The 15235-nt window shown below is 47.9% G+C and overlaps 1 protein-coding gene, 1 long non-coding RNA gene and 1 other non-coding gene across 8 annotated transcripts; 2 read left to right on the top strand and 1 right to left on the bottom strand.

Annotated features, from left to right (window-relative positions):
- Positions 1-45: 45 nt before the first annotated feature.
- Positions 46-4698, bottom strand: LOC143650501 (uncharacterized). The gene is made up of 3 exons (XR_013159583.1): positions 4557-4698; positions 4162-4385; positions 46-2385 (listed from the first exon to the last, which is right to left on the bottom strand). It is a non-coding gene; the product is annotated as an uncharacterized LOC143650501 (long non-coding RNA).
- On the top strand, positions 3822-14835 carry LOC143650498 (NADH dehydrogenase [ubiquinone] iron-sulfur protein 7, mitochondrial-like). 6 transcript variants are annotated; one of them, XM_077121342.1, is made up of 9 exons: positions 3822-5148; positions 6080-6116; positions 7054-7119; positions 7611-7725; positions 8494-8673; positions 8744-8790; positions 12112-12200; positions 12565-12593; positions 14016-14835. In XM_077121342.1, exons 1-9 carry the CDS (start codon positions 5133-5135, stop codon positions 14067-14069), a joined length of 633 nt encoding a protein of 210 aa, XP_076977457.1. In that variant the 5' UTR covers positions 3822-5132; the 3' UTR covers positions 14070-14835. The 6 variants fall into 6 exon arrangements, with proteins under 6 accessions (XP_076977457.1, XP_076977456.1, XP_076977459.1 ...); XM_077121341.1 differs by having other exon boundaries at positions 13790-14831; XM_077121344.1 differs by lacking the exon at positions 12565-12593.
- On the top strand, positions 4813-4886 carry TRNAN-GUU (transfer RNA asparagine (anticodon GUU)). Its single transcript has one exon. It is a non-coding gene; the product is annotated as a tRNA-Asn (tRNA).
- Positions 14836-15235: the final 400 nt, after the last annotated feature.

The following is a 15235-nucleotide window of genomic DNA, read 5'->3' as shown; positions in this document are numbered from 1 at the left end:
GCTGCAGGAAGGAGGTCTTGGGCTGCGTAGTTCATGAGAACCTGTGGGTGTGAAATGGCACCTGCTCCCTGTTGTGCGTGAGCAGTGTCTTGAAAATAGGAGACGCCAGGGGACATGTGTGGTTTGGTTTTGGAAATATCTCTCAGTTCCTGTGCATCTTGATTTACTATTTCCACACTTAATGAAAAGTCGCTTTTTTTTAACCTGGTGGCCAAGACTCTCTTGACTGTCTGTTGGGAAAGTACAACTCCTGAAAGAGTTTTTTAAAAGAACAAAATAGCATTTTATTTTGTATCTTTACTTGGAACTATACTCATAGGTTAATTTAAGGTGTACATTCTTTCTTTTTTTATGTCAAAGCAGGGCTATCACATAATAAACAGCAGGATTTTAACAGTTTGATATTACAACATAGCTCCAGAACATCATTTTGTTTTTCTGTGTTTTTTCTCTTTGTGTGATTTCCTCTTAAGATAGTTCTTGAATAGTCTCCACCAGTCATGTATTTTTGAGGGGTGAGGGAATCTTTGTAAGAGGTAGAACCAAAGACAGGTTGCTTTCTTATGTTTTAGCATCTGCTGTGATTGCTTGTGTAGGAGAACAAACTGAAAATAAACTTTTTTCAGTGGCTTCTATCCATTTAGTCCCCACGTGGGTGAATGAGTCTCGGAGTGTCTCAGATGCCACGCTGGCCTTGGGCCAGGCTCTCTAGCGAGTTTACGGCTGTGTCTGTTTTCTGCTGCTGACTGATATGACTGCCCAGCTAACCACTGCCATCCTAGAAGTCTGGCTGGGTGGCTGCTATGCAACCAGCATGGCTCCACCAACCTTGGCCATGATCATCTGGGCCTTGCACCATGTTTTGAAGTGAGACTTGCATTGCCATCCATGGTACAAGGGTCCGGGCAGTGCCCCTGGCTGGCAAGTCCCTCTGGGTGCTCAAGCTGTACTGTCTTGTCTTGTGGCCTTGACATTTGGAGGATACTTCTGTGTAGGTCTCTGACTCGGTTGAACGTGATCAGTCCCAAACAATATTTATAGAAATGCTCTTAAAAGTCAAAGCTACAGACCAGTGAATTATTAAGTTGATCCATGTTGGTGAGGTTAATTTTCAGAGTTTGATGTGAGCATGAATACAAAAGCACATACCCACTGACTGTATTTTTATGTCTTGGCAGTGGTCAGCTCCACATCATGGTTTCTTATTTTTGTCTCCTCTCCCCTATAATGTACCAGTTAGCCAACTGGGGTATTCTGGATTTGTGGAGAGAAGGAACCTTCTTTTCTAATTTCTTCCTCACTTGACTACATCCACTGTATTGGGAAATTGGAAGATAATTCTAACTGGGCGCGGGAGTATACATGGCTGTGAGACATTAATGCCTGGGGAGGAAGGAGTCAGCAAGGATGACTGCAGTCAGCCAGGGAGCATGAGGCAGTTTGTGGTGTTGAGCTTGCGGGACTGTGCCATTTGCGATTCTTGTTTGATCTCACCAGATGTCAGAGTAGTTCAGTCATACACCGAAGCTCAGTCTGCTTCTGCCCAAGCCCCACGCAGGCTGCAGGGTGGTGGGCCCCCAGGCCTGAGTCTGCAAGGGCTGGGGTAGCAGGAGGCAGGGATCTGGAGGGGGTGCCTGACCGGCTTCCTATCCTTATGCCGTTGTTCCTGCTGTGTCCAAGCAGGTGGATAAGCCCAGAGAGGTGGGTCCCTTCTGACCCTGTGAAGGAGAGGTTCGGTGGTGCCACGTAGCTGGAGCTTGGACATCTACCCGTTGTCAGCCCTGATCCTACACTGGTGACTTCCTCGGATGTAGGGACAGTCTTCCTCATCCAGTACTGGGGGTGGGGGAACTGAGTGCACTCAGCACAGCCCAGGCTTGACACAGGCCTCGATTTCCTCAATTTGGATTGGCTGACAGCAAGAACAGTTGACTTGTATGAATATTTGTGATGTTTTTTGTAGATTGAAAATATCTTTGAGGTGTGGTGGAAAATGAATGGCCCGTGGGGGAATACTTCCGTCATTGTGAAATATTTTTATATGTGCATTTCTTGGCTAAACTTTTCTGCTTTCTTAAGGTCTGATTGTTGAATTTCCTCAAACTGGAATTAAATGCCTTTTTAGAGCTCTGGCTTTCCTTTTTTCTTTTTAGCCCGACCTGTTCTGTCTCAGGGACTGTGGTGTTTGCATTAATGCCACTTCTCAGAAAGATCTGGGTGCCCAGCACAAATTTAGAAACACAGACTGACCCTCTGGTTCCTGATGTGCTTGTGTGCAAGCTCTAATCTTGTGGCCACTTGATGAGCTGCCCCAGACACATTTTGTTATCTCACAGGATGGATTTGGGGAAGCTATTTAAACATCAGCCTAAGCAGAGCAAACATCTGTCAGGTAAAAAAAAGTTATCAAAGCAAGACATGCAGGGAGTTAATCAGAAGGCTTCTAGAATATGATCCTCCCCCATCCCTATCCCCACCTACACATGTGCTTTCAGCTCTTAGCTCTTTGAGTTTATGTTTTTCTGTGGATTCTGAGGGTATTTGTTATAAAACGTTACACCAAGGCTGGTGTGGTGGGATGCCGTGGGCCAGTAGATTAGGAAGCCAGTAGGCCTGCGTAGAGTACTAAATATGGAGTGTTGGAGGCTGAGAGGAAATAGGCTGAAAGCTGGTTCTTCCAGGTGGTGGAGGCTTCAGGGAGCCGGCATCACTCGGGAAAAGCAGATACTTCTCAGCACAACAAAGGGGAGTACATTCTGGGCACTGAGGAATGCTGACCAGCTTCCCTGGGCTCCTCCGACTTGATGTCAGCAATACCCCCTCCCCAGCCATGACAACCACAGATGTCCCTAGGGGGCAAAGTCACCACCCCTATTGAGAACCCCTGGGCTGGGGGAGTCCACTGACACCCCCCCCCCCAAGACTCTGTGTCCCACTGTCATCCAACCTGCCGACATCCCAGGAGGATACACCCATTTAAATACAAAAACGGAATCTACTGGGGGGGAGGTGAACCCCAGGAGCAGGGGGTCACACTGGTTTATACGTTTCTCACCCACTGGGTGTTTATTCCCAGTTATGAGGTGAGCAGGGATCACTCAGTTTTAAAATAATTAACTCAGGGTTCCCTCGCTTCAGCAAGATTGACATGGGGGCTGGGTCATTCTCTGGGATGGGGCCACCCTGGGCTCCCTCAACTTGATGTCAGGACACACACACACACACACACACACACACACACACACACACAGCCAATGCAACCATAGATGTTTCCAGACACTACCATACATGGCAAGGTCAGTGCAGCCCTAATCTTGTTACCCGACGTGCAGACCCCGAGGCAGTCATAATGGAGGCTCCTGGTCGAGGAAATGTCTTTTCTCTGTTGGGCTCTTCAAAGCTTTTCACCTCTGTCAAGCCTGCTTTCCACTCCTCGAGTCTTCTTTTTCCTCATTCCCCTGGCCTCTGGGTCAACTGGTCTATTATTGGGCCCTCACTCATGCCTCAGCTCATTCCTCCCCTGAGCTCCCCCCACCCCGATTCTCCTGGGCGCTGTGCAGCTGTGATTCATTCTAACTCCAGTCCCAACAGTGCACCACAACACTTAGGACACATCTCAACAACAGCCATTTCCAAGAAAGGAGACTTTGCATAACATACACTTTATAGGCACACAAGTCTATGTTGTATATTTAAAAAATCAAAATTCAAAAACGAATGCACAGGGCAAGGATCTTAAACCATAAAAAAAACATCAGTGCAGCAGGCTGTTGTCTTCCTCCACCCCTACTGACTTTCAGCTTCTGCTGCTGACAGTTCCTTGTGATCCTCACCACTCACTTCCCTCTGCCAGCCTCTCCGCTCCTCTTCTACCCTTACCCTCTCCCTGGGCAGGGGCTCTTCCTTGGAGTCCTGTCTGCAGACCTCTGCTCTCCTAACACACTTGTTCTACCCTGTCAAATGAGCTGCTTGTGGGTTCCATTTTGGGTGTTGTCAGCAGGGTACCTGGAGTCTGAGCCATGCTTTTCTCTTAGCATCTGCCTCGCCTGCCCCCACTTGAAGCAACTTGGCCAGACAAGGCCATGACACCTGCCGTGCCATTTAAGTCTTCAAACAGAATTGCCCCCACGTCTAGTTGCTAAAAATGGCACTCCCACTCACGGTTTCTGTGACTCAGAAATTCATGAGCTGCTGGGCTGGGTGGCTCTGGGGTCTCCCATGAGGTGGCTGGGGCTAGCTGTTGGCTGAGGTTTCGCTTCCTCTACGCAGAGTCTGTCGGTCTCTCTAGGGGTCACTTCTGCGTCCACACAACATGGTGGGTGGCTTCCCGCGGAGTGACACACGAGTGTGAAATGGAGGCCACCAGGCAAGGGGGGCTTTGGGACCTGGGATGGAAAAGGACACAGTAAGAAGATCAAGGGCATCCAAACAGTGTGGCCTTTCCTGGATAATGCCCATTCCTGTCCCGCATCTTTCCTGCAAATATGAAACAGACTAAGATAAAGAGTATTTAAATTACCAAAAAAATAAAATTAATGAACAAAAAACACCCAAACCGAGGAGGAGAAGGAAACAGGTCTCAGCTCCCTGAGGAAGCATCGTAGCACCCCCAGGTAGAGTGGGTCGGGAAAGCGCTGCCAGGCCTAGAATCAAACACGGAACCTTCAGCTCTTTGAGGTGACGTTTTGCTGGCTGAGCTATCGCAGCAACCGAGTAACTGGATCTTGCCCGGACCCGCCCTCTGTTGGGTCTCCGCCCCCTACGCAGGGCGGGGGTTCCTCCTAGGGCTGCGCGCGAACCTCCCTGCAGGGTGTCTCTGTGGCGCAATCGGTTAGCGCGTTCGGCTGTTAACCGAAAGGTTGGTGGTTCGAGCCCACCCAGGGACGCGTTTTTTCCCCCCATGGGAGCAAGAGGACAGGGTCCTGCTTTTGCCCCGGACATGGGAGATCTTCGGCCCCATCGCGCGCCCCACGGACCCTCCGCATCCCGCGGCTCCTTGGAGAACGCGCGGAGCAGCGGAACCCTCAGACTCTGGTTCCACTTTCCACGCGCGCCCCGGGCGACTCTGGGCGCCGGCCCCAGCACCCGGAACTCAGGAAAGGACGGACCGTGGCGGTTATTTGAAGCCGAAGATGGCGGCGCCGGCGGGTGAACCGGGGTCGTTGGGGGCCGAGAGCCGGGCCGGGCCGGGATCTACCTTCCGTGCGCCCCGAGCATGTTCACACAGGGCGGCTCCGCGGGGCCAGAGTCTGGCCCGCAGTGATGATCAGGGAAACTGAGGCCTGTTAGGCGGGATGCAGAGCGCAGCGTAGGGAGGGCATTCGGCTGGGCCCCAGCCCCGCGTGCCCTCCCTTAGATGCTGGGGACAGCGGCGGGGCGCCTCTTGCACCCGTCTAGCAGGGGAGGAAACTGACGCTCTGCGGTCTGTGGCTCTCCTCCTCCACCTCCCTCGAGCCCTGGGAAGGTGACCCAGCCCGACTCTGGGCTTGAAATCTGCAGACCTCTCAGATGAGAAGCATAGAAATAAAGTCCAGAGGATTGCTAAGGACAAATATCCAAATATTGTTTGAAACCTGGTTTGTAGCATAATGTGTTTTGAGTGAACACCCTGGGTTGCTGAGATGTAGTCACAGGGATAATAGCACATCTGATGTCAAAGGGGTGTGAAGCTCAGTACATTTCTCGTCTCTGGCGTGGCCAGCCCCCACCCTAAATCATGTCCATAAGCTGTCCAGTGCGACCCAAGGCCACCCCCCATACTCCCACCCCTGCTGAACAAAGACACTCCAATCAGCTGTGACATTAGGTCACCTCCCAATAGCCAAAATTTACAACATTAAATTCTTTATACACTCCTCTTTACCAAACGCATATTCAGTGGTAGTTAAGAGGGACTGAGGCTGAGAGCAGGGCTGTGTCAGGCCAGGGCGTAAAGGAAATGAGCGCCTGGGGATCTGACCCTGCAGGAGAATCCAGGCCCCTCGAGTGTGGTGATGAAACAGGAGGTGTTTGGGGTTCACCCTCCTCTGCTAAGGTGCTGCTGGAAGCTCCCTGCCCCACCTGTGTGTTCTCTCTGCAGCTCCTGGCCTGCTCTGCCTCTGGCTCCTTGGGCTGCGGTGAGTGCTGCATCAGTGACCCCTGACTTCCTGTTGTGAGACCCTGTGCAGATTGGAAATCCCCAAGCAAGGGGTCTCATAAAACCTGACAGCTCCTATGGCCCTTCACCTGTGTCCAGCCCAATGCACTGGGCCCGGAGAGGGGAAGACACTCGTTGAAGTTCGCACTGCAAATTAGGCAAGGGCTTGTACAGACCCAGGATCATGCCCATGTCTGCCTGGCACAGAAGCCACAAAACTCCCTCATTGCCTGTTGAAGGAAAGGATTTGGCACATACCCGTCCAGACTGCAGCCCCACGCAGGCCATTTTGTGACTCTTGTCAGTGCAGAAAGCAGGCCCGTGCCCCCCTGCCTCGTGGGACCAGGGACACCATGGGAAGGAACAGAAAGAGAGAGGGTTTTAATAGAGGGGCATTTAGAGGTCTTCAAGGAGGGAGTGGATTTGGGCTAGATTTTGGTTTTGTTTTGATAAGGCTCTTTTTCTAGCTATAAAATGCATGTGCATTGTAAAACAAAGAAAACATTGGTAAAATCAGTCAAGTATGAAATGAAAACCAAGCGCCCTCTAGAGCCAGGGTGGGCAAATGTTTCCATAAAGAACCAGAGATGCCAGCTTGTGTTCTCCTGGTACTTTCTGGAAGAAACTCTCTGTGGAGTCTGTGCCATCATCAAAGGGATGGGGTCTGTGGGTGCAGGGTTGCAGCGTGAGAGATGGATGGGGCATGGTGGGCAGAGGAGGGTGTGGTCTCCACTGCAGGTGAGGCGAGCAGGGTAAAGAAGGACCGTCTGAAGCGAGTGGTCCTGCAGAAGAAAGGGAGGGACAATGGGTCAGAGGCTCGGTGGGAGCATGAGTGTGTTCTTTTGACCCCCAAGGATTCCACGAAGGGCATGGGGTCTGGGGATGGCTACTGACAAGGGGTCCCATCTCTCCTGCAGCTCCGGTGTGGGCGCAGCTGTGCACGCACGATGTGTCTGTCAGGTGTCCACCCAGGGCTCGAGCAGGTGAGGCCAACCTTCCCAGGAAGACTCCCCCACCCTCGCCCTGTGCCTCTCCTGTCAGCCCCGCCCCCCTCACCTCTCGCCCATGTGCTGCACCATCAAGTTTGTGTATGTAAATTGTTGGCTTTGCCCTCAGAGACTTGCCTGGTCCCAGAGGTTAGGTCCAGCCTCTGGCTGTATATCCCTAAGGCCAGAATAGCCCTGTCCATAGAGTGTGTCTGGAAAGTGGGAGACCAAGTTCCCAGGAAGACAAGCCCCTGGTGGGGCCTGCATGAAGCAGGCTGAGGTGGTGTCCACACCATCTTTCTTTGCTCTGTTCAGCAAGTATGTGCTGAGCATGGACTGGGAGCTGGGTCCCTGACAAGCCCAGTGGCTCTAGGGGCCTGTCTTTTGCCTTTCCTGTGTCCTGCTCACCAAGACACTGCTGGGGTCGGGTCCCCAGGTAAGGGGCATGTGCTTGGCTAATCCTTGTGCCTGTGGTTCACTGTGCCCAGCATCCAGCATGTAACAAAGGCAGGAGCTGTGGTCCCTAAACTTGCCACACTTCCCAGCAGCCGGGGCGAGTACGTGGTGGCCAAGCTGGATGACCTCATCAACTGGGCCCGCCAGGTAAGTGGATGCCCTGCCCCGCTCCAGGCATCTGTCCTGTAGGTCACCCACTGCATACACTAGCATGTACATACATGCATACATGTATATACACACTCATGCACGCACACACACATGACCATGCACAGCTGCAGACTTTGGTGCCCTGTCACCTGGTAGACCCTTTAAGAGGGCTGACCCCTCCTTGTGCCCTGTAGGGTCTTGGGATGAACCCTTCCCCTCCTCCTGTGCACGCTGGTTCTCAGTACACTGTCAGGCTCTCCTTGGGCCCCCCAGCCTGCTTCTCCAGCTGACACCTGGGTGACCTGACTGCATCCCCTCTCCCTAGTTCTCTCTGGGCTTCTGTTCTTTCCTCTCTCTTTTCATTTAAGATAGAAGTAAAATTTTTAACTAGAGAAGTGGAGACCCCTTCCCATGCCCCCCCCCCCAAAAAAAGCGGAGACCGTTCTCAGTGAAATGCAGACTGCCTAGAACGCGGTATGGGACGTTTTACCTACTGTGCCTTTAATGTCCTGGGCCATCCTCAACTCTCACCCTGCTTGCCTGGCGGCCATTCCTTTCAGCCCCTGTGGTTCTCCACTGGGCCTCTGGGAAGGCCTGCTGCATGGATTGTTTTCCATGAAAGCTTAGACATCTAGATTTTTCTATACCAATAGAAAATTTGTGGTTTTCTGTAAACCCCGTGCCCCCCCGAGAAGGACAGGTGTCCTGCAAAGGCTGCTGGCCAGTGAGGGCCTCCCCTGCCCCTGTGACGGCCCCTCCCCACAGAGTTCCCTGTGGCCCATGACCTTTGGCCTGGCCTGCTGCGCCGTGGAGATGATGCACATGGCGGTGCCCCGCTACGACATGGACCGCTTCGGCGTGGTCTTCCGCGCCAGCCCGCGCCAGTCGGACGTGATGATCGTGGCCGGCACGCTGACCAACAAAATGGCCCCCGCGCTGCGCAAGGTAGGTCTGGCCCTGCTGCCCGGCAGGCCTCGGGGCCAAGCGGCATGCAGATGCCCGCCGTCTCTTCCAGGTCTATGACCAGATGCCGGAGCCCCGCTACGTTGTGTCCATGGGGAGGTGAGTGCCGGGACCCGGCTGGGTGGGGAGCCAGGTCCCACATCACAGCACCCAGGGAACACCCCGACTGCTGGGGGTTCCCTCCCAGGTGTCTTTCTAGCTCTGCCCTCAAGGCCTGTGGTGCGTAGTTTGCACTCCACAAGGCCACACACCTGCAGTGTACAGGGCAGTGACTGCTGAAAACTTCCCCACCCCAGTGAGATAGAGCACGTGCCCCTCTGTCCCCAAGAGCCACTCCCCACACAACAGTCCGTCTCATTTCTCCCAATTCTCTGTGTTTTATAAGCACACTAATACCTTTCTCTTCATACAGTTTTGTGCTCATCTTTTTAACTTGCCTTCGTTGTATAGCCATTTGCCATTTCATTGAAAGTTATTCAGATTTTTTAAATTTATATTGGCAGGCTCTCAGAATCGAACCCGGGTCTCTGGCATAGCAGACGAGAATTCTGCCACTGAGCTACTGTTGCACTGCCCTCAGTCATTTCTTAAACATTTTAAATTCTGAGGGTAATTTCACTTGCAGACTTGGGCTTAGAGAGAGAGAGGCCACATCTGAGCAACAAAACAGGATCCTCTGGAAGTAGCTCTTAGGCATACCTATAGGTAGGCTCAGCTTTTCTGCTACAGAAATAAGCTTCATGAAAGCAGGTCTCAAGATCAGGGGCTTTGGCCTATTGACTTGGGAGTCCCTACTATTTGAGACAGTATCAGGGGAATAGAATCAAACTTTACCTAGTGGTAAAGTTTAATAGTTCCATAGTCTTTCTCCAACCCCTCGAGGGATTTTACCAAAACTTTTTTATTATCTGCCTAATATTCCCTGGGATGTACCTGGGTATAACATAAAGCTATTCAGAATGACAAGCCTTTGTTCCCATTCTGACCTCCCTGTGTTTGAATTGTGTAAATGATCTGTCCAGACAGGTTGAGTTCGATTATGTGCTACAGAAAATTTAGGTTTTAGACAAAATAAACCTCTCTTCCTTTGGTCCCATATAATAGGTAAAGTTCTAAAATACAGACAATATCTTCCTTATCCCTGCATTCTGATTTACCTTAAGACCCGACTAGATTGGTTTCGTTCTCAATCAGTTTTTTTAATTGATGTTATAGTCAGATCCCATAAATTTGACCTGTTAAACATGTATAATTTGGTGATTTTATTACATTCACAGGGTTGTGCAGCCATCACCACAAACACTTAGAACATTTTTATCACCATTATCCTGTAAAGAAACCCTCTATACCCTTAGCCATCAGCCCCATCCCCACGAATCTACTTCCAGTACCCGTGGGTTTGCCTCTTTGGACGTCTCACGTCAGTGGACTCATCCACTCCATAGCCTCTCGTGTTGTCTGGCTTCTCTCACTGAGCACCTTCATCCAAGTTCCTCAACATTGTGGAGTGTATCAACTTCATTCCTTTTTACAAGTTTTACTGTGGTCACATATAACATAAAATCTCCTATTTTAGCCATTTTGTAAATGCACAGTTGAGTGGCATTCATCACATTCGCAGTGTTGTGCCACCATCACCCATCCAGCACCAAAACATTACGTCCCCAAACAGATTCTCTACACCATAAACTGTAGTGCCCTATCCCTGCCCCCGCCCAGGGTCATCTCTGCTCCAGCTGCTGCTGCTGCTGCTTTTTTAAAAAATATTTTTATTGTAGAAATTAACTTAACATACAAACATATTCTTGGCACAAAAACATTTCCAGGGTATACAATCAGTGACTCGCAATATCATCACACAATGAATAGTTGTGTATTCATTCCCATCATCATTTTTTGAACATTTTGAACGTTTTCATCACTCTAACAAAAGGAATAGAAAGAATAAAGAAAAAACTCATGCGTACCACACCTCTCACCCCTCGTTCTCATTGACCACTAGTCCTTCCATCTACCCAATTTATTTCACCCTTTGTCCCCTCTATTATTTATTTATGTACTTTTAGCCATATTTTTTACTCATCTGTCCATTCCCTGGATATAAGGAGCATCAGACACAAGGTTCTCACAATCACACAGTCACATTATAAATGTTATATCTTTATACAATCGTCTTTAAGAATCTAGCCTATTGGAACACAGCTCAACAGTTTCGGGTACTTCCCTGCAGCCACTCCAACACACCATAAACTTAAAAGGGAAATCTATATAGCGCTTAAACCTCTCGACTCTGTTTGAAATCTCTCAGCCACTGAAACTTTATTTTGTCTCATTTCTCTCTCCCCACTTTTGGTCAAGAAGGCTTTCTTGATCTCTTGACGCTAGGCCCTGGCTTATCCCAGGCTTTCTGTGCCATGTTGCCAGTAACAGCATTTACACCCCTGGGGGTCGTGTCCCATGTAGGGGAGAAGGCAGTAAGTTCATTTGCTGAGTTGGCTTAGAGAGAGAGGCCACATCTGAGCAACAGAAAAGGTTTTCTGGGGGTGGCTCCTAGGCCTAATTTTTAATAGGCTTAGCCTGTCCTTTGCAGGGATAAGTTTCATAGGGACTAAGATTGAGGGCTCGGCCTATTGATTTGGTTGTTCCCACTGCTTGTGAGAATATCTGAGCCAGCTTCTAACTATGAATTTGCTGTTGTTAGATGTTTCATATAAGCGGATTATGTAATCTTTGACCTTCTGTGCCTGGTTTGTTTTACTCAACATGATGTCTTCACAGCCCATGCCATTGTAGCATGGTATGGTGCGTCCCTTATTTTTACGGCTGAATAATAGTCCATCATGTGGACGGACTCACAGCTTCATGTGAACCAGTTCCTGGGCGTTGGATCATCTGGGGCCTTCCATCTTCCCAGTGTTGGGGGTTGTCCACACTGTGCACCTTCACACTGAAAGATCTGTTTCGTTTCAGATCGTGTCTCCAGGAGGGAGCCCTTCCTTAGAAGCCTCCTTTGAGTCAGAGGCTGAAGTGTGGTAAAGGTCTCTGGCATGTTGCCCATGTGCTCTGTGGAAGGGGCGCCGCTGGCACTTTTTGATCTTGACAGTCTTTGCTATTCGAAGGGCCTTTTTGCTAAAGAATCTTCCAACCTGACCCTGGCCAGCCCTGAGTGTTGACCTCTTGGTGTGAATGCTTTCCCACACGTTTATCAGCCACACATGTTTGTTTATGTCCCGTGGATGGGATCTGGTAGCCGGCTCATCATTTCTAGCTGCTTCTCTGAATTCTCAGCCCCACTTCTTGCCCTTTTCCGATTACCCAGACCCTTGCTTGCAGCTGAGGGTGGGGGCAGGTTGGGTGAGGCAGGCCAGGTGGGTCCTTGGGCTGCAGCCGCCCTCAGCAACGCTTCCCCCACTTCCCCAGCTGTGCGATTGGAGGAGGGTACTACCACTACTCGTACTCGGTTGTGCGGGGCGTTAACCGCATTGTGCCCGTGGACATCTACGTCCCAGGTAAGGCTGCCCGCCCTGGGCAGAGGACCAGCTGGAACCTCATGTCCCTTGTCAGCCCCTCACCTGCCACTGCTGCAGAAGTGCTAGTGATAGGGAGCCTGCCCCATGGAGTCCCCTGCCCTCTGGGAGCCAGGTGGGTTTTCCCCAGTTCCTGGAGGAGCAGATTCAGGTCCAAGAGGAAAACAGGCGTATCCAGACCTAACCTGTCTCATCAACCGAGGGGCTCCTCTACTTAAAAGTCTGCAGTGTAACTTAAAAGTCCCTCAAGTTCCTCTGGGAAGAGAGTTTTCATCTCTGCAAATAATCCCTCTCCACATTTCTTTTTTTTTTTTTTTTTTTTTTTTTTCGCATGGGCGGGCACCAGGAATTGAACCCGGGTCTCCAACATGGCAGGTGAGAACTCTGCCACTGAGCCACCATCACACCAACCCCACATTTCTTTTGAGTTATTTCTACTCTCATTTCTTCATTGTCTGATACAATATGCTTTCTTATTTTCTTTTAATTTAAGAAATAATGTGTTTGTTTATTCAAGAATCTTATTGAATATATCCAGTATGCCTCCCATGTTCTTTAGAACTAAAGAGGCATCAAAGGATAATACAAAAACTCCTCACTCTGTTGTAATACATCAGCATGACACAAATAGTAAAATGTCATAATTTCTCATTCTTCCACATTCTCTAATCCTAATTCCTGGGTAAAACATGTGAATAATTTTTTATATATTTTTCCACACCTTTCTCTAAGATCATACCAAGAAAATGTATGTGCGATTTTGTTTTGTTTCAAATATGAGCTTTTACTCTGTGTGCTACCTATAACTTTTTTTTCGTTTAGCAATTTGGTATCAACAGACATCCAATTCCTTCTTTTAACAGCTACATAGCACTCCATATTCGATTGCGCCATATACAAACCTTTTAATAGACACACACAGGCATTTTCTGGATTTTCTTTTTAGTTTTGGTTTCCATTTTCTTATTGCATGTATCTAAGTATATTTATGTTCGCTACTACACAGCTTTGATAAACATCTTCATACATACATCCTTATGTATGTTTGTATGTTTTTGTTTCCATAGGATAGATTCTCATATCTGGTAATGTGAAGTCAAATGATATATGCATTTTTAATTTTCATAGATATTGTCAGTTTATTTTCCAAAAAGGTTACAGCAATCCATATTCCCATCAACAAAATATGAATGGCTATTTCCCCGCATATTTCACATTTTCTATTTCTCGTCAATATAATGAGTGGAAATTGGCTCCTTGTTGGTGCTAATTTTCATTTCCGTAATGGGGTAGAAATTTCCATATTTTTATTTGCAATCTGTAATTTTCTTCAATTAATTTCTTCTTCATAGTCTTGGCCCATTTTTTGGTGGTTATTTTTCCTTTATTATCATTCATAGAAATTATTTATATAAAAAAGATAGTAACCCTCTCAATATTATATGCACAGCAAAAAATATTTTCCAATTTGTCTTCTATCTTTTGAAGTTATAAGTATCTTTTGACATAAACAATTTTTAAATTATGTTAATCATAAATGCTTGTTTTCTTTTTTTATTTTCTCTTGATAGCTTTTCTCCTCCTCTTGCCCCTCCACAGCATTTACAAATTCTCCTAAATGTTCATCTAGACTTTTGGGGAGGGGGGAGTTTAGATTTTCAGATCATCTAGAATAAGGCTAGTGTGCTGGTTTGAAAGGAAGTATGCCCCCTAGAAAAGCCATGTTTTAATCAAAACCCCATTTCATAAAGGTAGAATAATCCCTAATCTATATTGTATGTTTGAAACTGTAATCAGATCATCTCCCTGGATGACGTGATTTTGTCAAGAGTGGTTGTTAAACTGGATTAGGTGACAACATGTCTCCACCCATTTGGGTGGGTCTTGATTGGTTTATTGGAGTCCTATAAAAGAGGAAACATTTTGGAGAATGGGAGATTCAGAAAGAGCAGCACCACAAAGTGGAAAGTCCACGAGCCAGCGACCTTTGGAGATGAAGAAGGAAAACACCTCCTGGGGAGCTTCATGAAACCAGAAGCCAGGAGAGAAAGCTAGCAGATGATGCCATGTCTGCCATGTGCCCTTCCAGCTGAGAGAGAAACTCTGACTGTGTTCGCCATGTGCCTTCTCACTTGAGAGAGAAACCCTGAACTGCATCGGCCTTCTTGAACCAAGGTATCTTTCCCTGGATGCCTTTGATTGGACATTTCTATAGACTTGTTTTCATTGGGACATTTTCTTGGCCTTAGAACTGTAAACTAGCAACTTATTAAATTCCCCATTTTAAAAGCCTTTCTGATTCTGGTATATTGCATTCCAGCAGCTAGCAAACTACAACAGTAAGGTAAGAAACTAACAGTATTTTCTTCTAGTTATGAAGCCAATTATACCTGTATCATTTACTAAATGAAGCATCATTTCACCCACTGAATTCCAATGAGAGTTTTGCCATATAGTGTAGACTTTACTTAGTTCCACTGAAATCTATTTGCCTGTTCCTATGTCAAAATCACACTGTGACTTCTGTAACCAAGGGGACTTTATTCTCTTTGCTATATTCCCAATGCCTGGTAGAGGGGCTTTCCATGGGATGTGCTCAAAAATATTTGTTGAATAAATGAACGAGTTATAGTAAAAAAAAAAAAAAAAAAAAAAAAAAAAAAGTCTGCAGTGTTACCCAGAAGTTGGACAAGTCCAAGTGTGGAAGGGACTCAGTTGAGCCACATGGAATTGTTGATGCTCAAACATTTTGGAAAACAGTTTGCTGTTGTTATGCCTAATAGAAGCAAAACCCCGAAAAACGCAAAACCAAATAAACAAAAAATGCTTCCTGGGCGTCCAGGCCATTGTCCCCAAGTTCTGGCCCTCATGGTCCCTCAGAGCCAGGGCAGCCAGATTTAGCTAATAAAAAAGCCCACCACTCACGTAAATTTTTTTTTATCGCTAAAATAACATACAAGCACATACATTCTTTTTTTTAAAGTTTATTTATTAAACATACCAACATATTAACACAA

Source organism: Tamandua tetradactyla, chromosome 11, assembly GCF_023851605.1.
Source record: "Tamandua tetradactyla isolate mTamTet1 chromosome 11, mTamTet1.pri, whole genome shotgun sequence".
NCBI classification, from domain to species: Eukaryota; Metazoa; Chordata; class Mammalia; order Pilosa; family Myrmecophagidae; genus Tamandua; species Tamandua tetradactyla.
Note: the sequence above shows the minus strand (reverse complement) of the source record. Positions and strands in the feature narration are given on the sequence as shown.